Source organism: Mobula birostris, chromosome 11 (genome assembly GCF_030028105.1).
Source record: "Mobula birostris isolate sMobBir1 chromosome 11, sMobBir1.hap1, whole genome shotgun sequence".
In the NCBI taxonomy this organism is placed as follows: Eukaryota; Metazoa; Chordata; class Chondrichthyes; order Myliobatiformes; family Myliobatidae; genus Mobula; species Mobula birostris.
This window is the reverse complement of record NC_092380.1, coordinates 6,740,889-6,766,420: the sequence shown is the minus strand read 5'-3', so window position 1 is coordinate 6,766,420 and position 25,532 is coordinate 6,740,889. Positions and strand designations below refer to the sequence as shown.

At 39.9% G+C, this 25,532-nt stretch overlaps 1 protein-coding gene across 12 annotated transcripts in view; it reads right to left on the bottom strand.

Annotated features, from left to right (window-relative positions):
• The window catches only part of LOC140204772 (activating transcription factor 7-interacting protein 1-like), a 145,846-nt gene that overhangs the window by 39,490 nt on the left and 80,824 nt on the right, over window positions 1-25,532 (bottom strand). For all 12 annotated transcript variants that reach the window (XM_072271549.1, XM_072271555.1, XM_072271545.1 and 9 more), the window contains 7 exons: window positions 24,994-25,047; window positions 22,853-22,998; window positions 20,476-20,613; window positions 17,731-17,811; window positions 5,698-5,813; window positions 2,232-2,320; window positions 431-1,051 (listed from right to left, as the gene is read on the bottom strand). In XM_072271549.1, coding sequence (XP_072127650.1) covers window positions 431-1,051; window positions 2,232-2,320; window positions 5,698-5,813; window positions 17,731-17,811; window positions 20,476-20,613; window positions 22,853-22,998; window positions 24,994-25,047 — 1,245 coding nt within the window. The remainder of the gene's footprint in view (window positions 1-430; window positions 1,052-2,231; window positions 2,321-5,697; window positions 5,814-17,730; window positions 17,812-20,475; window positions 20,614-22,852; window positions 22,999-24,993; window positions 25,048-25,532) is intronic.

The following is a 25,532-nucleotide window of genomic DNA, read 5'->3' as shown; positions in this document are numbered from 1 at the left end:
GAGGTCTAGTCTGTGATGCCAAAGGTGCATCTACTGAATACTGACTTGAAGGGGATGAATAGTTATGCAATCAATTATTTTATGTTTTATATTTGTCATTAATTTAGATCACTTTGCAGAGATTTGTTTTCACGTTGACATGAAAAAGTCTTTTTCTGTTGATCAGTGTCAAAAAAGCCAAATTAAATCCACTATGATTCAAAGTTGTAAAACAATAAAACATGAAAACTTCCAAAGGGGGTAGTCAATACCTTTTATAGGCACTATAGGTAAAACCTTTTCACAGCTTAACAACACGGAAAAATTACAAATTTATTGACAGTAAAAGGCAGCACAATAAAACCCAGCAATATGATGCTAACTTAATGAATGCACAGAAGACATAATTTCAATATGAACATATAGCTTGCTGCACACGAATTGTGATTACCTGTTCTGGAGGTTCCTGTATTGGTTGTATCTGAACTGGTAGTTAAAGGCTGACCTGATGACACAGACATTTGCCCTTGGCTGTAAGTCTGTGAAGGCCTTGGCTGTATTGCAGGCCTAGAAGTTGTTGAAGGGCTAAAATGTCCTGGAGAGTTCAAAGATTGCTGTGACGTCCGGGAAATTTGGGGTGAAAGAACAGTCTGAGTACTAGTCACAGAAGCAGTCTGACTGGAAATTGCGCTACTGATTTGCATTGATCCCAACGTTGCAGGGGACCTCCTCTGGACTCCTGGGCTTGGCAAAGAAGTACTAGCACCATTTGTTTTTGCTACATTTGCTGGCATTTGTGATGCGAGTGACTTCGGGAGGTTGTTAAGCGAGGGTTGGGACTGAACAGGTAAAAATTCCAGTCCGGGCTGCTGGCTGGTCACCAAGGTGTTTGGTGACGCCTGCAGGAGCTGAGGTTGGGAAGACATTGCCACTGGAACGGTAAGTAATACTGGCACTGACTGTAGAGATACTGGCATAGGCTGGTTACTGCCAGAGGTTGGCAGTGACTGATTGGTTCCTACCACTGCGGCAGTTGCTGGGAGCAGAGGAGGAAGCACACGACCAGATGACCCTGCAACGGCAAAACATCCTTTAATTAGAGTCTGTAAATAGTATATACTTCCTACTCCAATTCATCCACTATAATGGCCCCCACCCATGTGGTTGGCTAGTCTGGTGGTTAAGCCTTTAATTTGACTGATGGTAGGATTGCAAAATGGGCAGGGCCAATTCAGATATGTTGTACAACCCTTTGGTGCCTAAACACATGACACAATGGGGCAGTAGGATACAGATTTAATATTGTGGTACCATATGAACCAACTGCTGATGCTTTCCCAGAAGACGTGAAGACAGCAAGTCATTAAGCCGAAAACACAGCAACACTGGCATCTCATTATATTAAAGTTAACAAGATAACTGTTTTAAATGTGAATGAAATTGATGGGTATCTACAAATTCTTATAATACCCCAAATTACTTTCTAACAAATCAGCAATTATCCTTTTCTCTTATCTGGATGGCAAATATGTTAAATCGCAAAACTTATGATTAAATCTCAAACAAAAAAAAGTTGGCAAATTGGATGCTTAAAATAATATTAACTGTTTTAAGTCCTGCTCTCTCTTCTGCTCTTCAGGGCAACACATAATCAGAAAATATAAAAGTTATAAAACTTTGCTGGAAACCAAATAGGTCCAGTAAAGAAGCCAGTGATTTGAATCCTAAGGAAAGAAGAAATCATCCAAATTCCTCTTCTGAAAAGCAGAATTTTCTTCCTCAATTAAAAATAGTAAAACATTATATTCTCACAAATGAGTTCCTTTGGAGCCACATCCTGCAGTTTACAGTAAAACTCCATTAACCTGGCATGCTCAGAATTAGGCAGTGCTGGACTGGCAGATTTTCTGTATTATTTGATGTTGATTTACTCAATGCTCCAACAGACTTAATTTATTTTTCAAAGACATCACACAGTAGTATAATAAATATGCCAGTGAAATCAGTGTGCTTCAGGGGAAAGCGAGATACAGGTGGCCCAGGCACTTCAAGGGAGCAGGGCCGACATGACAGAAGATGCTGAATGACTGGGATTTCCTATACTTGGATGGTGGATTGTCAGAATTTTACTGTAACTAGCAGGTCCGGCAGGCATGCTAGGATTCTGCTGAGAGTTAGGCGAAAGAGAGTAGAGTAAATGCAAGTGCAGTTAGAAGATACTATGCAATGGCACTGAATTGTTCTGCAAGTACCTTTATTACTGGAATTTGTAGAAGGCTGGATTGCTGCTGAAATATCTGCCATATTTCTTCTTAAATCCAGCATCTGCCTTACTGTTCCACTGAAAACAGAAAACAACAAGGAACAAAGCTTATTACAATCCTTGCCACTTGCTGCTTTTTTTCTAAGGTGAAATTTATATCACAATTAAAAAAAAGTCATTTGGTGAGGACACAAAATGACGGACCTGGAAATAACCCTAAATTCACCATGGATAAAGATTATTAGATAGGTTGGAGGGAGGGGAGAAATAGAAAGAAAAATATATCACCTAGAACACAGAATAGAGAATAGTATAGCACAGTATAGGCCCTTCAGCCCACAGTGGTGTGCTGATCTTATAACCTACTCTGAGACAAATCATTGTCTTTCCATACTGGTCTTTCATATTACTTTTCCTGACACAAAACCCTCCATTTTTCCATCATTCATTATAATTATAAAGTTAACAACACAAATGCAATCTGAGTTAGGATAATTTTAATGACAACGAGACGGACTACAGGTTAATGCTGGGGCCATTAAAGAGAAGCTAATTGCCCAGTGAAGTTATCAGCATCACATTTAGTGAGGAAATTAAACATTAAGAAAGCAAACGGTGAATTATAAATAAGTGGACATAGAGTTGTGAAAGTTCTCTCAGATATGGGGAAAAAGGAAGATAAAAGCTGATATTAAGTCAGAAATGACAAATGCTTGAGTGTTCAATTGTAGCTGAAAATTTCTAGCATTAGCAATATCCTGAGGCAGTATTTACCTCAGACCCAAACAAATTTGAGCACAGTTAATTCTTTAAAGAAAACCTCCTGGATTTACGTCACAAGTTCTGCAAAGGTAATCTTTGCTAAACTACAGCCAGAAAGAATGAAGGAAAATTCCAGTGCTCCATGGAGGTACAAAGAGTTTGAAAATTCAACTTTCTGACCATCGAGTGGATACTGGTATGTAGGAAATAAACTGTAAACACCCAAATACTTTTCTTCCATCTGCAGTAGAAACACTTCAATTGCGCTAGCTGAAGTGCAATAATCTCCAACAAGAACCCCATTTATACATGGAATTCCATTTGGGATAGACAATTCTGAATTATACTGAGTGAGACAGGATGGCATGGTAGCACAGCAGCTTGTGTAACACCGTGTAGCAGCGGTCCCCAACCATCGGGCTGCGAGAAAACGATATGATTTGGCGATATGAGTCAGCTGCACCTTTCCTCATTCCCTGTCACGCACTGTTGAACTTAAATACAGGGTTGCCAACTGTCCCGTATTAGCCAGGACATCCCTTATATTGGGCTAAATTGGTTTGTCCCATACGGGACCACCCTTGTCCCGTATTTCCCCCGCCAAGGTAGAGCGTTCTTATGAAACCGTTCGTAAGCGGAAATAGCGTAAAACAAAGAAGCAAGTACCATTAATTTATATGGGAAAAACTTTTGAGTGTTCCCAGACCCAAAAAATAACCTACCAAATCGTACCAAAAAGCAGGAATGATATGATAATTACACAGCCTATATAAAGTAGAAATAATGTATGTACAGTGTAGTTTCACTTAACAGAATTGGGAAGATTAAGCCAAAACCGATTTGTAGAAAAAAACCAGCACATACACCAGCATGCGCACACAGGTGCCCCCGCAAGGCTTCATGGTCATGGTAGTCTTTCTCAGGGTAAACACAAGTGTCCCATATTTGACTACTACTTTTGTCCCTTATTTGGGAGTGAGAAAGTTGGCAACCCTACTTGAACTCCCCCCCCACCCCCCAGTCCGCAAGAATATTGTCAATATTAAACTAGTCCGCGGTGCAAAAAAGGTTGGGGACCCCTGCTTTATAGCACCAGTTCAATTCCCACCGTTGTCTGTAAGGAGTTTTTATGCTCTGCCTGTAACCTCCTGGGTTTCCTCCCACATTTCAAGGACTTGTGGGTTAGTAGGTTAATTGCTCACATGGGTGTAATTGGGTGCCACTGGCTCGTTGGGCCAGAAGAGCCCGTTTGTGCTGTACCTCTACATTTAAGTTTCTAAATATAAATCTAATATCTTAGATTTCAAGTACAGAGGATTCCTGTTAATTGGAGCAAATGCTTATTTGGGATAACTCTTAAAAGAACAAAAACTAATCAAGAAAACAGCCAGGGTTCCCTTCGTTTATTTGGGACACTATGCTGCTTAACTGGGACAGGAGACTGTTGCCTAACAGTTGCTAACTAGCGTCGGACACAAGTACTTATGTGGCCGTTATACACTACACTGTGCTTAGATGTGGAACTGCATAGCATTTGGCTGCCTTGGCTCATGGGCCAATTCATATTACAAGAGATGTACTAAAACAGCAGCCAGAAACATTCTGCCCGCATCTGAATCTTCATGTAAAATAACTTCACAATTTTGTAATGTTTATCTCTGGGTGAATGTTTTAAAGAAGTTCTTTCCCTCCCTTTTATATTATGTATCTCAATTTTTTTTTCTTTTATCCTATTTTAATTGGCATCAAAGGAGGATTGGAATCTAGGGGAGGAGCTTAGGAGGAGACAATGGCGCCTAATGGCGGTTCCTTTGCTCGCATCTTCGGAAACAGCTATTTCCATCTTTAATAAATCCATTTTTTCCCTTTCAGGGTTCTTTTGAAGACCCTGACCTGGAGTTACAAGCTGACTTTGGTTCTATGTAGGAATGGGACCTGCTCTCGAGGTTTCACGACTGGCCGTTATTCGATATGCCAAGGATGCGGTCTAGGAGATTAGTTCGCCTTCGGAGATCCAGGATCTCATGGCTCCAGAGACGGGCAGACCAAAGGTCGGTGTCACTACAGGAATCTGGTCTGTTGTGGGAGACAGAAGATCAAAAGCAGGGGGCTGGCTGCTGGCTGTGTGCCCAGAGACCTGAGTTCTTTGGCACAGAGCTTGGAAAAAAGAGACGCAACGGACTTTTAACATTGTAACTCAGCAAGTTGTTTGTTATGTCTCTCCTCTCACTGTGAAACAAAGACACCTCTTTCTCCCTTTTAGGAAGAGAGAGAGAGAGAGCGCCTGTGGTATGTCGAATACCAAGTGAATGAGTAGTCTTCGGGATACTGCAAGTCTGTGCCTTTGCTGATGCTTAGCCGCACACTTGAGTGCTCGGTGGCGGGTGCCGATGCTTTTTTTTTCCAAGTGGGGGAGGGGTGTTTACTGCTTTGCTGTTGCTTACGTGTGGGAGGAGGGAACTGGGGGGGGGGTTTTGGGGTTCTAACATTTAACTGTCATTCATTCTTTGGGGGCACTCCTCTGTTTTCGTGGATGTTTGTAAAGAAAAAGTACTTCAGGATGTATATTGTATACATTTCATGTACCTTTGAAACTGGGATTAAATAGAAGACTCACTGGGCACCAAGCACAAGAATCAAAAAATCATATAAACTTTAAACGAAGTGGCAGAATGAATCAAGAGCTGTTTTACCTGCGACATTGCACATTGCCAGAAGAACAAACGGGGGGATTTTGGGATTTGCTGGGAGAGTTGGGTTGCGTAGTCTGAACTCCAGATGATTGCTGAGGTATCGAGATGGAAATATTCTGGGAAGAACAGAAATTAGTAAGAATACATGCTCCCAAGTCGATATTCTATTCCCTCAAAACACGAGCCAATAACAAGTTTCTGGGACATCAAATGGTTCGTTTAAATAACTTACACTGTACCAACTGCCCTTAATAGTATCCAGTTGGTTTGTGAAGAAAAGCAGTTCTAGTACTAATGGATTTGAAATGACCAGCCTCTCTGCGGCCCACCAAAAAAAACCTTCTGCTCTTTAACAAAAATTATAGAAGCATAGATTCGGTACAGTACAGGAGGAGGAAATCAACTGGTTCCTGAGTCCACACTGGCTCATTGTGCACAATTCCTTTAGTCATATTACTCCACTCTTTCGTCTTAGCCCTGAAAGTTAGGGTTTCTCTCAAATGCCACATCAATTTACCCTGGAAAGTCTTGATCAACTCTGCTTTCACCACACTTACAGACACACACTTCCCAATTATAATCACTCTGCATGAACATATTTTCCACACATTCCGAATCTTCACTCTTGGAAGTAGTGTCCAGTCCTCATACTCTAATGGGTACAGTTTTTAAAAAATTAATTTTACATATACATTTCTTACTGTAATTTTTTTGTATTTTTATGCATTACACTGTACTGCTGCCGCAAAACAACAATTTCATGACACGTACCAATGATATTAAAACCATTTCTGAGCTTGAATTCTCTAAATGCTGTAAACTGTTATATTTCTGAAACCTTTATTTTATCCACTAGTGAATTTCATTTCTCAGGTTTAATTAATGTCAAAGACTAGAATTCGTAAAGAAACAAATCCTAGTGACAAACTGGAGAGCAAGGCCAGCATACATCTACTCTATGCTAACGTAGTTTTATTCAGCAGAATGTGGGAATATTGAAGGCATTTATTAATGTGCTAATTTAAGATTTCAGTGTTGCAGATCAATAAAAAGTGGGAATCTGCAAAGATATGGAGCGTTCTGAACAGAAATGCACACAAAAAAAAATTGTTTACATACAGAGATGTTTACTGCTAATGAGGCTACCAGCCAAATGGCAAATAACTGCTGTGAACAACATCCATGAAAGATAAAAAGCTAAAGAAAGAATGTTAAAGAATATTAAATGATAGTGCATTTATCATATGGCAAAAAGGTTCACGTTAAGAGGACACAAGCAAGACAATGTATTAAAGAATATCGGTGCAGTGATTTTTTAAATTCTTTTCTCTCCCTGGTCAACTGAAGAACATGATATGCAGATAACTTCACTGCAAGTGACAAGTGTTAACTCCAAGTACAAAAGCAGTTATTAAGTTTCTTTCCAAGTATTCCACCATGTGAATGCTTGGCATTTTTCAATTCCACAGGTGCAATCTTAAGTCTCATTAGCACATCAAACCTTACCAGATGGAACAAAAATACGTCCATTCCCAAAGGAACATAATGTAGAATTAGAACTGATAGAAGCACAACCATGTGTTCTAAGAATCACAATGTCATGTAACACTTTAATAATTTCCTGTTAAGAGGAGCTACAATTGATGAGTAGGGGTGTCAAAGGTTATGGAGAGAAGGCAGGAGAATAGGTTTCAGAGGAAAAATAAACTGGCCACGACTGAATAGTGAAACAGACTCGATGGGATGAATGGCTTAAATCTAATCCCATGTCATATGATCTAAAATAAGAGTTGCACCAGGAGATGTACAGGAGTGGAACACAACTGAGAAATAATTTGTGAACAGATCTGCATAATAAAAGCAGAGTCAATTATACAGGATTTCCACTTATTATTTAATATGTGATTCAAGCCTTTAACAGAAAACAATACAATTCTGATAACAATGAAGAATTATGGAAGGTGATCAACTTTTGCGAATTTGGTTAAAGTCAGAATACAGAACAGCCTTTCTCAACCTTCTTAGCTTGGAGGAACCCTTGAAGTAATTTTCAGGTCTCAACGAACCCCTGCATAAAATTTATTGTATCTACGGCTCATGGTACGTCAACATGATCAATAAGCTGAGTAATCCAAAAATAATTGTCAATGCTCTTTTGAGTAGAGAATGGATTTTTAGCCAAACTTTCCTGGGGAAAGAAAACAGGTAGTTAAGTTTAGCTTACCTTTCTTGAAATTAATCTTTCTTTCCCCTTAATAAATTTTTAAAACTCATAAGGCAAACATAACAAGTTTCTTTTAAAGAACTGGCTTAAGCCAAAATGGGATTTAATTTTTCTAAAGGTAGGCTCAGAAGATTTAATTTAAATAAAGGTTGTAAATCGATTTTAATTTTGCTATTTACAACATGAAAATTTATTTGCAATGTTGAAGCAGTGTGTTGCGACAATATCAGGATTTTCTCTTTTTTTAAAAAAAAGATAAATGAAACCTGTCATGGAACCAACCATTGAATGGGGCACCATCAGTACAGATGCCAACACAGACCTTTTGTTTCCAGATATAAACACCAGACATTAAATATATCTTGGCCTTTAATTGTTTCGGGCTTCTCTTTGCAACAGAAAAAAGCTTTCTTGAATTTCACCATCATTTACAAATCTTACAAAAGCTACATGATATTTATTGGTGAAATATGTTGACACATCAAACTGGATAGAGAAGCTGTTGTTTTTCAGTTTATCACACTAAACCTCTTCAGCATCATGTGACAAGTCAATACGTCGACTGTTTGAGAGTGAAACGTTTTCAATTTCTCATACTGCATTTTGACCTAGTATTTTATCCACTATAATTTTACAGGCTGTCATTATTAGGTTCTCACCAACTGTGCAACTGTTCCTTTTCTGGGTAATAAGTCTGCTACTAAATAACTTGCTTCCCGCTTCCTTTTACTGACTATGACTTTATTAACAAAAGCTTTACTCTATTTGTTTTGAGATTCCAATAGCCATTTAGAATAATCAGCACTTTTACATGTCATATGGCTGTGATTTGTAGTTAAGTGTCCTTTCAATTTTGCTGGAGCCATTGCTGCATTTGTAAGTTAATTTGCACGGACTAGGCACCGTGGAATAGGACAACTTGGATCACCAGCCCATGTAAAAGCCATTGATAAGTAGCTTTCATTGTAAAGATGCACTGTATAAAAAGAAGGGCATAATGAACAATCAAATGAGAAAACTGCAAAAAATACAAAAGCTTCACAATACAATTTACTTCTAACCACCTTTTGCAATGTTTACAACAACAGCAAAGTGGCAGGCCAGCAGCTGAGTCATGGCGCATAAAAATTCCTTCTTTAGAATAAAAGTTTCCCTCCAATTTCCTACTGCACCAGTTGTTTGTTTGCTCCCATAAGTCAGTTCACGGTGCACAAGGGGAAGTTGGGGAGGTAATTCGGGAGGGAGAGGCTGACGTCACAGCCCAAGTTGGGGGAGCCCTTTCAATGCTCGGAAAACGCACCTCAAGCTCATCAGCCTACCGTCTTCCTCTCTGTGCAATACAGTGCTCACAATCAGCCTACTGTGCTCTCTTCCATGCAGTGCAGCGATCATCAATTAACCAATTATCAACGGCCTCCCCAATCTCACATCAAAACCTGAGAATAAATAATACTCTGCACTGCCATACTAGGCTGAGACCTCTGAGATTGCTAAAGGGGCTGCTTGGTCACGGCCCACCGCTGCGAGCACTAGCATTGCTCGGAGTTTTAAAAAAATGTTAATTTTGTTTAATCACGAGATCTCACAGAACCCCAGTTGAGAAACCATGCCAGGATTTACACAACTTCTTCACAAAAAACCTTCAAGCTTTCTTCACAGTTATGGTTTACAAACTAGGATTATACAGATCTGATTTTGCTAGCTGTCAGATTGTTGTTTTTACAAAATGACATATTGCTCCAATTGATGTATACTGAAGTTTCCTATCAATGAAAGTACTGTTTATGGTTGAGTTGAGTTGTTCTCCGAACTTGGCAATCTATTTGCAAACGTTTTGTCACGGTACGAGGAGACATCATCAGTGCACTGTTCCCTTTTGTAGTGTCCTCTGAACACCTGGAACTTATCAATCAGTTGATTGGTTGTCATTACAGAAACTCAGCTGTGACATAGGGAGGGGGGGGGTCTTGTCACTAATTGGTTGCATGGAGAACTCTGCACTGTCAGGAATTTTCCCTGCATTGACTTATAAATGAGATCGAGAACTACATGTCTGTTTATAGAATTGTTTATGGAAAACCACGTTTCTAGGAATTCTCTTCCACGCTGTGTGTTTGCTGCTTATCATTGGCTGGTTCAGAAACATGGTCTCACATCCATAACAATTCATAGGAATCCGAGGAAAACCTAGGCTAAAGTGTTCAGTACTAGTCACAAGCTCTACTCCTGAGCACTGCCTTCATTCCTCTCTCTGCCATATCTTTAAACAAAGTAGTTCATACATTGGTTCCGTATTTGACTGATGTGCCATTGCTCAGGCAACACAATTCCGCCTAGTGTTTCTAGATTACGTTACTTATAGTACTAATAGTAAAAGAGGCAAACTAAAAGGCTGCCAGAAAAAGATAAGCACTATCACGTCATGATTATGAGAAATGAACAGCGTAACAGCTCCGCTCCTCATTAATCCTGAATTGAGATGGCAGAGAATGCGATAAAATGTTGGTAGAGAAGAACTGTGTGACACAATAAACATTCAGAGAAAGACAGAACAGAAATTGCTTAGACATTAAATGCAATGCGATTCCCAATCCTGCAACTGCTGGTAAGGAAGTAAAACAGTATCACTAGGAAAGCAGGTAGTGCCATCAGAGCAGCCCAAATTCTGTGGTTTTGAAGATTTTACATATAGTTTTTTTTGGTGGGGGGAGGAGGATCTGGATGGCACTTGCAAGGCCATTTTTAATTGATAAAATTTGACACCGATATTATCATGAATTAATCTTGAAACTTTCATTGAGCAGCAATGAAGGGTCAACTATATGGAGTTATGAAGGTTTAAGCAAATAGTTTTGCTGTACAACAATTTCTGTTGATTTCAGCAGATATGGAATCTTTGGAATCAGATACGCTAACTGCTTAAACCTCCTTGGTCAATAAAAATACATTCAGTGGTAGCCACTTTATTAGGTACGTTCAAGGTCTTTTGCTGCTGTAGCCCATCCACTTCAAGGTTTGACACATTGTGTGTTCAGAGGTGCTCTTCTGCACACCACTGTTGTAAGATAATGTCACCTTCCTATCAGCTTGAACCAGTCTGGTCATTCTCCTCTGACTTCTCTCATTAACAAGCTGTTTCGCCTACAGAACTGCTGCTCACTGGATTTTTATTTTGTTTTTCACACCATTCTCTGTAAACTCTAAACTGTTGCGCATGGAAATCCCAGGAGATATGCAGTTTCTGAGATACTCAATCCACCCTGTCTGGCACCAACCGTCAAAGACACTTAGATCACATGTCTTCCCCAATCTGATGGCTGAACAACTGAACCTCCTGACCATGTCTGAGTGATTTTATGCATTGAGTTGCTGCCATATGATTGTTTGATTAGATCTTTGCATTAACAAGGTATACAGGTGTACCTAATAAAGTGGCCAATGAGCGTATAGTGACCTTTGATGAAAGTTTCAAGGTTGATACTACTGTGAATTAACAGTGTCAAATTTTAATTACTATTTTAATGGTATCGCCATAGTTTTTATTTGCCTTATTCAAACTGACACTGTTGAGACAGAATGCATCCATCCATAATTCTGTAGCCCTTATAAATAATGTATCACAATTCTTCACAAACACACTACTAAAGCAGGATTTAATGTTACCACATAATACTACAGTATCAATTTACAATGAGAGCATTAAGTATTCATTTTTTAAATTTCTTATGCAGCAAATTCTGTGGACACTATTCAAAACAAAAGCTAAAGTGGTTGCACGTAAGAACAGTGTGAACAGCTCATAAGCACGAGATTCCGCAGATGCTGGAAATCCAGATCAGGCAGCATCAATGGAGAAGGAGAGAGAGAACGCCAGAACTGTTCATGCCTGTTTTGCAAACAAAATGATGACATGGAATAATCCTGGCTCCACAAACTCAGCAGGGATTTTCATCCAGGATGAGCAACTTTTTGACACAATCTACCCATCTACAATTTGCTACTAAATCTGTATTAGATAGAAAAACTTGTACCTCTCAGAAACCTAAGTATTGTACAAACAAAAACAAAACCAGATCTTGTAATTAAATTTCATCTCTGAAGTACACAGCAGTTTTAAACTGTGTACTTGTTTAATATCCAACAAGGTTTTACTAAGTATTTTGTGTTTATGCCAGGACAATAACTGGACTTAGGCTTTGAGAAATGTACTGTGACTCCACTAAGTAAATTTCCATTGACCAAGCATGGATTGCTCACAAATGTGCTTCCTCACAATTAGTACCTCTTACTATGTGCTCAACAAGAATTAGGGAGGAATCACTTGAAGAACTAAATTGTTCATCTTTTGCTTTAAGTTTTATAACGTGACTATGCATCTGATGTTTCAATAAGTTCAGTTGAGGATGCTGGTTCAAACAACCATTTCTTAATCACTCAAAATTTTTACTAATAAGTTCCTCAATAGGTTCTCCAACTAATTAAATAACCAGCATGCCCTCACCAACAACCATGAAAATTGAGAAGGGTGATCAAATTGCTTTTAATAGCAAGTTTCAACATCACCTGACAACTCAATACTTGACAAGCTACTTCACATAAAAATTACAGTCTTATGGTGATCAGTCCAAATTCTGATCACTTCTGGGTTCCCCTGATGCAACAGATCAGGTGTGAGATGCTCACAAGGCCATCAACTAAAGTTAACCGCTTTCAACTGCTCCTGAATGCATGTACTGAATGTTAATTGTATCATATTCTATTGATTTGTTAGCAAGCTTCTAGAATATGGTCAACACAAAAATGAAATACCTGTATTATCAAATGATTTACCAGTTCTTGTTATTTCCTTTCTAAATCTACAATAAAAGTTCAGCAAGTTAGATGACTGCAAATGAAGTGAAGCCAGATACTCACTGATAATTGTATATTACATTGTATTCTTGAGGTAAAAAACGACAAAGGCCAGTGATTGGATAAGCAGCAAATGTAGTTATTTGATAGCTATCTATACCACTACTGAGAAGTGATGAACAAACATGCCTACACGTACACAAGAAATTCTGTAGATGCCAAAGTAACACACACTAAATGCTGGTGGTGGGTAGGAAAAGTAAAGGGCTGGAGAGGAAGCAATCTGATAGGGGAGGAAAGTGGACCATAGGAGAAAAGGAAGGAAGAGGGGACCCAGGGGAAGGTAGTATAGATAGGTGAGAAGTAGAAAGAGGCTAGAGTTAGGAATAGAAGAAGAGGGCAGAGGGAGGATTTTTTTTTAAACGGAAGGACAAGTTCTGACTGTGGGAGCAAGTCTGGGTGAGTACATGGTCGAAGAGTCGGAGGGCAGCAGAGATCATAGAGGGGGAGCAGCAAATTGTGCGTTATTTTAAAATATTAAAGTGTAGTGAGAAATACCAATCTAGATCTCAAAATTCCACCATATTTAAAAGCAAATACTAAATATTTTCAAACAGTTCATTTAGTAGATTAAATGACAAATTATTCCGCTATTATTGATTGACTGCAAACAAGTTCACTAATCAGTCATTTAAAAAAATCTTCTATTGAAACTTAGGTGTTTTAAATTTTATTCCATTTTGATCTGGAAATACTGGACCATGAAAACAACAGTTTAAAAATGCAAGAACACTCAGACCTATATAAGCCATCTGCTTCAGTACCTGGTCTTTGCCACTAGAGACCCTCCATGAGCCATGGTGACAATTAAGGGATCTGCCGCAGTGATAAGACACGTTTGAGGGATGTGATCTAATAAATCTGAGTTTTTCACTGCCTGGTCGATACCAAGCATTCAGAAAGTTTGCATGAAGCAACTGGGTGGGGGTTTTAAACCATCTATTGATAATGAATCTGGGCTGATAACTTCCAAGATCTGAGCTGCTGCTCTGAATGGTTTCACACAGTTCAATGAACCTACATTATTCTGGAAGAAAATTACACAAATCTTGGCCACACCCATACCAGCTGAATCTTCAACAAAAAAAAACAATTTTCTACCCGTTTAGAAAATAATTCACACAAATCTGCCTCATCTCAATTTCTCCTTTCCAACCAAACATCTCATTATGGAACCAAGCAACAATCATCATCATCACAGCTTGTCACACCAGCCAACCAGCCACTCTAGTATTGTTCCAGTATATTGAGGATTCATCACACTCACAGGTTTCGCTGGTCTTTAAACCCCACTTCACCATATTGTCTCCGGTCCTACAAACTCCCGCTCTCGCTCTGTTGAGAGTGCACCACTTCCGTCTGTCAAGCAGCGCCCCGTCTGGCAACATTTCTGTGGGGTCTTGTACTGTATTGTCTGGTGGGGTTCTGGCTTCTGTTTGTTGCCAGAGGTCAATCCTGTATGTCTGGGGGGATGTTCCGTGCTGTATTAAAGCTTTTCCTTGATTTTAGGCGGTTGGAAACTGGCACATGATGATGTAGTGGGTGCCGTGGATCCGGGTTCTGTTTACCTTTTATAATTTTTGTTGTAGTGTGTCTTCGGATCTCTGGGGGAACAATGCCTGCAAGTCTGTGTATGATGTTACTGGGTGTGGGGTGCAGTGTGCCTGTGATTATTCGGCAGGTTTTGTTAAGCAATGGGTCTATTTTCTTCACAGGAGCTGATCTGCCCCACACAGGTGCACAGTATTCTGCAGGTGCATAGCAGAGTGCTAGGGCAGTTGATCGAAGTGTGTGAGCATCAGCTCCCCATTTCGTGCCTGCTAATTTTTTCAAGAGAGAATTGCGAGAGCCAACTTTCCCTTGGAGTTTTTGGATGTGGGCAGCAAAGGTAAATTGGAGTCGGATGGTGTTCAAGCTCCTTCCCACACCAGAAGATCTTGAGTTTCCGAGCTGCTACTCGATTCCTCAGGTGGAATGCACGCACTTCAGTTTCTGATGGATTTGGGTTCAGAGACTATTTTTCATAATACTGCTTCATTGCTTCGAGGACTGCTGTAAGTTGTACTTCAACTTCTTGGAAGGAGTTAGCTTGTGTTGCTATGCATAGGTCATCTGCATAGATAAACCTGCGCGTGTTAGGAAAGGTTGGTCGGTCGTTTGTGTAAACATTAAATAGTAGAGGTGCCAGGACTGATCCCTGTGGTAGTCCGTTCTTTTGTGGATGCCACCTACTCTTAATTCCATTCATTTCTACATAAAATCTATGATTTTCTAGGGGGCTTCTTATTACTTTGACTGTGGTTTCGTTCTTCAACGTTTTAGATAATTTCAGTAGAAGGCCTCTGTGATTCAGTGTCCTATGCTGCTGTTAAGTCAACGAATACTGACCCTGTAATTTGTCGTGTTTCAAAGCCATCCTCAATACTGGATTAAGTTCAGGACTTGACCGCAGCAAGAGCGGCCTGGCCTGAACCCGGCTATGTCTGGTGTTAGATGATCTTCGACTAAGGGGGATATTCCTTTCAGTACGAGTCTTTTGTAGAGTTTATAGAGGGTGCAGAGCAAGGAAATCGGTCTGTAATTTTTAGGAATGCTGGGGTCTTTATTGGGTTTTAGGAGAGCAACAACTTTGGTTCTTCTCCACTTTTTAGGTATTTTTAATAATCTTAGGCAACAGTTAAAAAGGGACAGAAGCCAGTGGAGTGCTTTAGGTCAGTGGCCCCCAGGTACCGGGCCGCGAGGAAACGATATGATTTGGCGATATGAAACGATACAAGTCAGCTGCACCTTTCCTCATTCCCTGTCACGCACTGTTGAACTTGAACATAGGGTTGCCAACTGTCCCGTATTAGCTGGGACATCCCGTATATTGGGCTAAATTGGTTTGTCCCATACACGACCGCCCTTGTCCCGTATTTCCCCCGCTAAAGTAGAGCGTTCCTATGAAACCGTTCGTAAACCGAAATGGCGTAAAGCGAAGAAGCAATTACCATTAATTTATATGGGAAAAATTTTTGAGCATTCCCAGACCCAAAAAATAACCTACCAAATTATACCAAGTAACAAAAAACCTAAAATAACACTAACATATTGTAAAAGCAGGAATATGATATGATAAATACAGAGCCTATATAAAGTAGAAATAATGTATGTACAGTGTAGTTTCACTTAACAGAATCCGGAAGATTAAGCCAAAACCGATTTATAGGGGAAAAAAATTGGCACGTACACGCATGCGCACACAGATGCCTACCCAAGGTTTCATGGTCATGGTAGTCTTTCTCGGGGTAAACACAAGTGTCCCGTATTTGACTGCTGCTTTTGTCCCTTATTTGGGAGTGAGAAAGTTGGCAACCCTACTTGAACACCACCCCCATCCCCACCCTGCAAGAATATTGTCAATATTAAACCAGTCCGCAGTGCAAAAAAGGTTGGGGACCCCTGCTTTAGGTCCAAGATGTTTAAGGAATTCATTAAGAATCCCATCTGTGCCAACAGCTTTGTTGGATTTTATATGTGATACTTCATCCTTTAATTCTTCTAGGGTGAGAGGTGGGAAGTTGTTATTCCTGTTTGAGAGAGCTGACTCCATCTCCTGTGTTGCTTTTTCTTTTGCCTCCGTTCCTTGTTAGTTGGTCGACCATTTAGTATTAGTTGGTGGGCCACCTGACTGGGTGTTATGGCAGCAATTCTCTGTGGTGGTCTATTGTCTGAGTTGAGTTTCCGAACAGTTGCCCATGCCTTCTTACTGTTCTTGGTCATGTCTGTGTTTTCTATCAGTTCCTGCCAACGCTGTTGTCTCTCTTGGCTCAGTCGGGACAGAACTGACTCTCCCATTTCAATTGTGTCTTGACCAAATGGGTCTTGGTGGTATAAGTTGACATACTCACCATAACTCTGCTTGATATCACTAGTCAATCCCTGAATATATTTGGTTCTGCAGCCTCTAGGTATGTTCTGCTGTGCTACTTTCCAGATTAGTCGTACAAATTCATCATAATGATCAGGTTCTGGTGGTATGGTATCGGTAAGTTGATCAAGGGATTCTGCGAAAAATGTCCAATTTGCTTTTCTGAGGTTAGATCTTGGTATGTACTTTGATGGTACAGGTCTCAGAACTGGAAGGGATTCTACCTGGACTGGACGATGTTGGGATTTGGGTGTATGTTGGAGGACTGTTTGTGTGAAGAGGTTGGAGGTTGCTGAGGTAACAAAGGTAAACAATAATATAGGTAGGTCACCGTAATTGACCATGCCTGTTACTAAGCAAAATAGCTCCAAGTTCAAAGTTAGTTTATTATTGAAGTACATACTTAATGGACCTTATCTCCACCATCCACCTGTTGGAAACCACTGATTTTTTAAAATACTTTTTGTAAGATGAATCAATGTAAAACTAAAAGTTGTATATTAATTATTAGTACTTTTTAACAAAATAATGTATTTTTCAAATTATGTGGTGTTCATCTCCACTTACTGGTAGAAAGCAGTATAGCAGTTAAGAAACTAATGGTTTACCACCCTTCTCATTTTTCACTGGCTAAGTACTAACACATTACTTGTGTAATATAATTGTGCAACCACTGATTGGTTTATTCTTATCTAAGGAATTTCTGTTTTCTCGATTATAGAAGTGATGTATTTTTTCCAGAGATGCCATCTTTCCTTTTCTTTTTATCTTCACATTCTTTGCTGTCCATCTACCTCTCTGCTTTGTTTCTCAGCTTCTTATTTAGCTTGTTTAGTATCTGTATGTTTGTTTGTACTTTAAACTAAACGATCCTTAAGAATTTAAGACTGCTCATCGTTCTCAACTCCTGGAAGAACCCCAAGGCTCAGAAAATAGAGAGAGATCCAACACCCCACATCATTAAACAACAAACCCATTTGGTACCAACCTCTTGAGTCTTTTTCAAGATGGAATCATTGCGAGCTTGATTTGCTGACCCCAGCCTTTTCTCTATCTGCATCAGCTTTGCCTGCAGAAAATACAAGAGCACAATCATTAAGAAGTTCAAGTTTAAAAATCTTGGTCCAGAGTTCTAGTCAGCCAAAGCTCCTACCCCAACACTACTCTCAGCTGACTGTCAATTAGATTATCTTAAAGCTAAAAAATATGAATGTTCACAATTAACACTCCTACCAACACTATCAGAAATGTTCATAGATGACCGCATAACATTCAATTTCATTCTCAACTTCTTGGCAAATGTAACAACCCAAATCTGCATGAGTTTGAAAATATTCAAGCATGGGCTGATAAATCAGTAATAAGTCACTTCATTACCTAACATCTGGGGGTGGGTTAGTACCAACCATAAAGATAACTAAGCCAACCAGATAAATATTCTGGCTACTAGAGGTGGTCAGAGACTCGCTCTTGGCACCCCAAAGCCTTTTCAACAATGTCAAGAATATGAGTGTGTTTTTCCCTTCCTTGGATAAACGTAGCTCAAAAACTTTCATCTCAATACCATCCACAACAAAGCTGGGTGCTTTGTTGGTAGCCTATTCAGCATCCTATTCAATTCCTTCATATGTTCACAATAATGTATATCATTTAAAAACTGTTTAGGCTTCCCCAACATTCACTGGTACTTTCCATTTTTCATTGCTGTTATTTCACATAGTTATACTACTTCATGTTTTGTTATAATAGTGCCAGTGACACCACAGTGACATTATATTGCCCTACATAATCATGCACCTCATACTTCATGTTAACCTGTTAATCTTCAGGCCATGTCACTCAGGGAATGTGCCAATATTACTTTATATGTATGTAACATAGAAACATAGAAAATAGGTGCAGGAGTAGGCCATTCAGTCCTTCGAGCCTGCACCGCCATTCAGTATGATCATGGCTGATCATCCAACTCAGAACCCTGTACCAGCCTTCTCTCCATACCCCCTGATCCCTTTAGCCACAAGGGCCATATCTAACTCCCTCTTAAATATAGCCAATGAACTGGCCTCAACTGTTTCCTGTGGCAGAGAATTCCACAGATTCACCACTCTCTGTGTGAAGAAGTTTTTCCTCATCTCAGTCCTAAAAGGCTTCCCCTTTATCCTCAAACTGTGACCCCTCGTTCTGAACTTCCTCAACATCGGGAACAATCTTCCTACATCTAGCCTGTCCAATCCCCTTCGGATTTTATACGTTTCAATAAGATCCCCCCTCAATCTTCTAAATTCCAGAGAGTATAAGCCTAGCCGATCCAGTCTTTCATCATATGAAAGTCCTGCCATCCCAGCAATCAATCTGGTGAACCTTCTTTATACTCCCTCTATGGCAAGAATGTCTTTCCTATGTGCTGGATTGTAACAAGATGTGCTGTGTGTGACTATATGACTGTGTTTTATACCTTGGCCACAGAAGAACAATGCTAGCTGTATACATGTTGGTGTGTATGGTTGAATGACAATAAACCTGAACTGGAGATGTAGAACCTCCATCACCAACAAGCACTGGAGCACCATTACCAGCAGGTACCCCTCCAATTCACATATCATCCTGATTTGGAAATATACCGTCAATCCTTTATCATGGCTGGGTCTACCCTGGAATACGCTATCGGAACAGAACCGTGGGAGCATTTTAACCAGATGGACTGGTGTAGTTCAAGATGACAATTAAAGATGATAGCCTTGCCAATGATGCCTAGATTCCAAAGAACAAATTTGCTCTTTCAAACGTTAATAGACATACAGCCGTAGAATCAGTATTTACAATATTTCTAACAGGCTATAGGCATGCCTTTTAATTTTTAACTACATGTAACACGCTGTAAGGCTTCACTGCTAATGTAATGGCTCTCTGTAATGTTTCACTGCTAAGGTAATGGCTTCTCTGTAGCAGCAATGTTTGAGTTATGACTAGAGCTAACGGGGGTTTTGGACTGTATGCTAGCCAATGAGAGGCATGTTGTTCTTTCTTGTGGGTCTGGGAGCAGGGATTTCGTGGTCTTTTGTCAGCGAGAGATGAACAGGGGAGACGCGAGTGGAGAGAGTTGGTAGACTAGGAGTGAGGGTCCGAAGGTCAGCGACGCCCGGAGAAGGTCGATGGGGAAGAATGGTTGAATTCATGAGCTCCAACGTGCACGTTAGACTGTTTCATTAAAATGGGCCCTTTTTCTTTTCTTTACTCACCCTATAGTCAGATTAAGATTTATCAAGTTCAATTGTTTAATTGCTTATGGTGTACTGTCTGATATTTTGTGGTTCGGATCAACACATCACGCAGCATCCACACAAACGAGATTTCTCAGTTTGGCTGGGCCAGAAGCTGTCTTCCCCTAGACAAACGCATGCTGGCCGAACCTCAGGGTTACATACACATTTGGTGTTTTCAATCATTTTACTTGTATTACAGAGATTCCAATAGCAGGTTAACCTGTTTAACTGGAACCAAAATCCTAATTTCATAAAGGTGCTCTTTAAGCTTACAATGACACAAGACAAAGTTGAGTATTTGAGGGAGATTTACAGAGGTATCCACAATAACCATTTCAAACATATTATCAAGCCCTGAATCTTTATTTGCAAGCAGTGAGGAACTGGGAGCAACTCCAGTCATTTGTCAACTGTTTTTCCCAAATTACTTCCACATTTTGTACAGAGTGACTATGGATTCTCATAATTACCTGTAAGCCACTGATTAAAGATTCGTGCCTTGTATTGCATTCTATCTTTTCGACTCTGTTTTTGAGCTCTGCCAATTTCTTATCAAAAACACCACTTTGCAAGGCATTGATACGCTCTTCAATAATCTGTTGAACGATCTGTGCAAAAATAAAATTGGAGTTACACACTGTGGGTAATACTATTGCCCCCATTCCTATGCATTCGCTTCGGCTGGAAAACCTGCCTCAGTGCTTAAGCTATCACATACTTTTGTGATTTCTGCAAAAAGACACGTATGATATTTCCACATGCAGCACTCTTGCTGGCGATTTATAGGAGGCCTTGGACCATATAGCTCAAAGAATGCTTGTTGTAGGACAAACCTAAGTTGACTTGGTACTAACTTTGAAACTGCAGATCTGTCATGTGAGAGTTAAGTAAATGTAAAGCTGAAATCGACAAGTTTTTGGATGGAGAATAAACACAGCATCAAAGCAAGTTGTGGCAGGCAGGGCAGGGGTGGTAGCTGATGGAATGGATAAAGCATAGGATCAGATACTGAATGGCTGAGCAACCCTTTGACCTTCTTCTCCTTGTTCCTATATAATGTGCCTAAAAATTCTGATTAATATGTGTCCACAAATCCTAGGTACAAGTGCCAATCATCTACTATTCATCATTTCACGTTTTTCCACACCTGATTTAGGAAGTAATCAAATTTCTAGAATTGTAATAAGTAAGATAATTGGCCTGAAAACCAATAACCTAAGTGCCAGTATCAGGTTAGCAGGGTTAAGAAAGACTTCAGTCTAGAAAGCGAGATGCTGAGAAAATGAAATATATCCTGGTAGGGCTATGAAAGAATCTGCACACTTGTGCAATTGGGCCCTGGGTTTCCTCACTTGCAGACCCCAGTCAGTTTGGATTGGTAAAAACATCTCCTCTACAATCTCCATCAGCACAGGTGCACCAAAGGCTGTGTGCTTAGCCTCTGCTCTACTCACTTTATGACTGTGGGGCTAAGTACAGCTTCAACACCATATTCAAGTCTGCTGATGACATAATTGTTGTGGGCCGTATCAAAGTTGGTGATAAATTAGCATACAGGAGGGAGAATGAAAATTTGGCTCAGTGGTGTCATTAACATGATGTTGTGAGTCCTGAGGCACTTGTATCTTCTGCCTGATGACAGCAGCGAGAAAAGAGCATTGCCTGGGTGGTGAGGATCTTTGATGATAGGTGCTGTTTCTTATTTCAGCGTTTCATGTAGATGTGCTCAGTGAGTGGGAAGGCTCAATGTTAACAAGATCAAGGAACTAATTGTAGACTTCAGGAGAGGGAAACCAGAGGTTAATGAGCCAGTAATCATCAGGGGATCAGAGATGGAGAGAGTCAGATGGAGAAGGTGTCACTATCTCAGAGGACCTGCCCTGAACCCATCATATAAATGTAATTGCAAGGAAAGCACATCTACTTCCTTAGAAGGCTGCGGAGATTCGGCATGACTTCAAAAACATTGACAAATTTCTATACGTGTAGTGGGAAAGCGTGCTAACTGATTGCATTATAGCCTGGTATAGGAACACCAATGCCTTTCTGTTCAAGGTTCTATAAAAGGTAGTGGATTCAGCCCAGTACGTCATGGGTAAAACCCTCCCACTCACTGAGCACATCTACATGAAATGCAGAAACAGGAAACAGCATCTATCATCAAAGATCCTCACCACCCAGGCAATGCTCTTTTCTCCCTGCTGTCATCAGGCAGAAAATACAAGAGCCTCAGGACTCACACCATCAGGTTCAAGGACAGTTACTACCACTCAACCATTAGGCTCTTGAACAAAAAAAAGAGGGTAATTACACTCATCTATTGAGACTCACTTTAAGGATTCTTTGTCTTGTTATTTCATGCTCTTTTGTTATTTATTGCTATTTATTTATATTTACATTTCAACAGTTTGTTGTCTTCTATGCCCTTGCTCTTTTACTGATGCTGTTTACAGTTACTATTCTATAGAGTTGTTGAGTATGCCCACAGGAAAAAGAATCTCAGGGTCGTATGAGAAGACATGGATGCACACTGATAATACATCTTACTTTGAATTTTGAAAAAAATCAAAATATGGATGCCTTTCAAAAACTGTACTAAATTCAGCTAAGGAAAGAATATCACCTGTATGAAGACAACAAGAGTGTAACCAACAGACAGAATAGCTTGGACCAAACTATTACAAAGATTGGAGCTGACAACATGGGTTCCTGTCTGACATCAAGAAGTTGCAGAAAGAGAAGAGTTCCAGTTGACTAAGCAGATATCACACACTGGACCAATGATATGGTGAAAAAAAAAGAGCCATTTTCTAATGACACAGCGAAACATTAGCAAAGATTACATACCTTCTCCAATGTCTGACGGATCTCGCCTCGGGCAGTGATCTTCACTTTTAAGGCTGCTTCATATTCACCTTCAGAAAACCGACACCGTTTCGATATACTACTTTCCATGTCTTCAGACTTGGACCTTTTCCGTGGCACTACTTCATCTGCAGAGATGGACAAAGATATTTCTTTTTTAAAATACCAAGCTTCCAAAATTCATTTTCATTTGGGGATCTCTCACAATTACCGATCAAATAGATATGGTGCATATGATGAAGAATAAAAGGAACATCATTCAAAATTTCACTTTTCTAAATCTGTGAACACTATAAAACTGTGACCAAATACACAGGATAAAGGTTTTGGAAAGACTGCCAGGTTACAGCTTCAGTTTACATTGATACCCAATTCTGCAGGCAGTACCTTACACCTTTGGGATGAATGGCCTGTTCCTGTGCTGTGCTGTACTGTTCTACATATATTGTCATTGTTTAATTTTCCGTGTCTGATCCTATGGCCAACTACTGCATTTTGTGTTCCCCAATGTAAGAAAAACACTTAATTCAATTTGTAACCCACAGTTGCAACACCTTCTAAGGGTTTAGTGTTGCACTTTTTGGAACGGCTGGGAGGGTGGAGATGCATCTCTACCAAAAGAGGTGTAAGGCCCTCCTTCTCTCCACTAGCCTGCGGGTCACCCTTGGGCAAACTGTAACACTTGATTAGCCTCTCTCACCCCACTCCCCAGATCAGGGTCATGTTACAATATAGGAGCAGCTGGTGTACATCACAAATCCTGGTTCGGTGACCACTGGCGTCAGGCAGACAATCTCTGAATAGCATTGATAATGGCAGGGGTCATCCATCTTGTAAGGACAGTGCCCAGAAAAAGACAACGGCAAACCACTTCCGATTGCTCATGTCATACAGCATGGCACGTAACAAACAAAAATTAAGGAAACCAATTCAGTTTACTTGCTGATCACTGCCCCAAACCTCAGTACATTTCCCTTTCTATTCATTTTACTTAGAGAGAGATACAGCATCGAGTAGGCCCTTTGAGCCGAGCCTGATTCAACCTTAGTCAAATTATGGGATGATTTACAATGGCCATTTAATCTACCAACCAGTACATCTTTAGGCAGTGGGAGGAAACCAGAGCACTGGTGAAAACTCATGTATTCCATGGGGAGGACATATAGGTTTCCTACAGATGATTTCGGAATATACTCCGAACTTTGACGCCCCAAGTGTATTAGCGCCACGCTAACCACTACACTACTGTGCAAAGGACTACAATGGAAAAAACTTGTATTTCACACAAGTGTACACCTCAATACATCAAAACTACTGGAACTTGAGCTCAAATCTGTCACAAACAGGTGGAGGGCAAAAGTTTTTAAATGAAATAAGCTGGGCAATCACAGATAAAAAGCACCCAATAAGTGACACATGGGCACATGTTTCATTGCTTAGCAGTTTGTTGCTTGCAATGATTACAAGGAATGCTTACGTCCAATGGTAGCTTGAACTTTATGTAGTGAAGGACATTATGCAGAAACTATAAGATGCATTACTGGACAAGATGTCACTAACTATTACCTAAACTGTACCATATCTGTCCTGAAAGTACAAAATGAATTCACTGAGTGAAAAGGAAAACATTCCACTCAACAGCATTGTCATGTCACACCCTAATCAGAACCAAAATTAAAAAGTTATGCCTTCAGTTTCATGATCACCCTGTTGCCACAATTCCCATCAAAAAATGTGCTTTTGTCTACCTAACAGCACAAGTTCTGGAAAAATCTATGCCTACATTGTCCTATCCACAACTGTCCAAAACTGTACCTCTCCCAAATTGTTACCTGCCTCCGGTTATGACATTTTGGAATATCAAATGTGTGTCACGTTACAGAAGTGGAGAAGAATTGTTGCTACCGACAGCAGCAACGATACATCAACAAATGGGAACTTCAATTATAAGATTAATTTTACGTTTCAAATAGGCAACAGCTACAGAATTCAGTAGCCTAGATAGATAAAGTTTGTATCAAGCATACTTTACTGAGTGAGAATACACAAGGTGAAACATAGTTGTAGAATTGATACGATGTCAACTTTGCGCAACATTTTCCTTCAAGTTCAAATGCACTTACTTGGTTCTTGCTTTTGTTCTATCTCAGCTGTTTGCTCTTCTTTGTGGTCTGCATCTGAGAAGCAAAGTACCAGAGCAGTTAACGAATCACTTTATAATTCATCAGTGCATCATCTACCTCAATGTATGTACCCCACCTCTAGAAAAACCATCAGTTCCTGTCCAGCTTAACCGTTTGAAGCTAACTCAGAGCTAACAGCAATACGATCAGAGACAAACACCAAAATTAAAGGTTAAAAGTACTAAACCCAAGTGAACAATACAAGATTATAAAAACAACTGGAACGATAGAAAATATAGGACTGATTGGTCATTCCTTAAGTGCCACAAGAGTGTCATTGAAAACTTACTGTCTTCATCTTATGGTTTAAATCCCACTAGCCTCTTGCACATCTTCAGTGATGGATTTTCAACACCAAGTACCATAAAAGGTCAGATGGTGCATAATCGGTATTCTTTTCACTTCAGATTTTCAATAATTGCTGTAATTTTGTCCTTTAGGACCGACACAGTTAATTTCATTTTTTCCCCACCAATCTT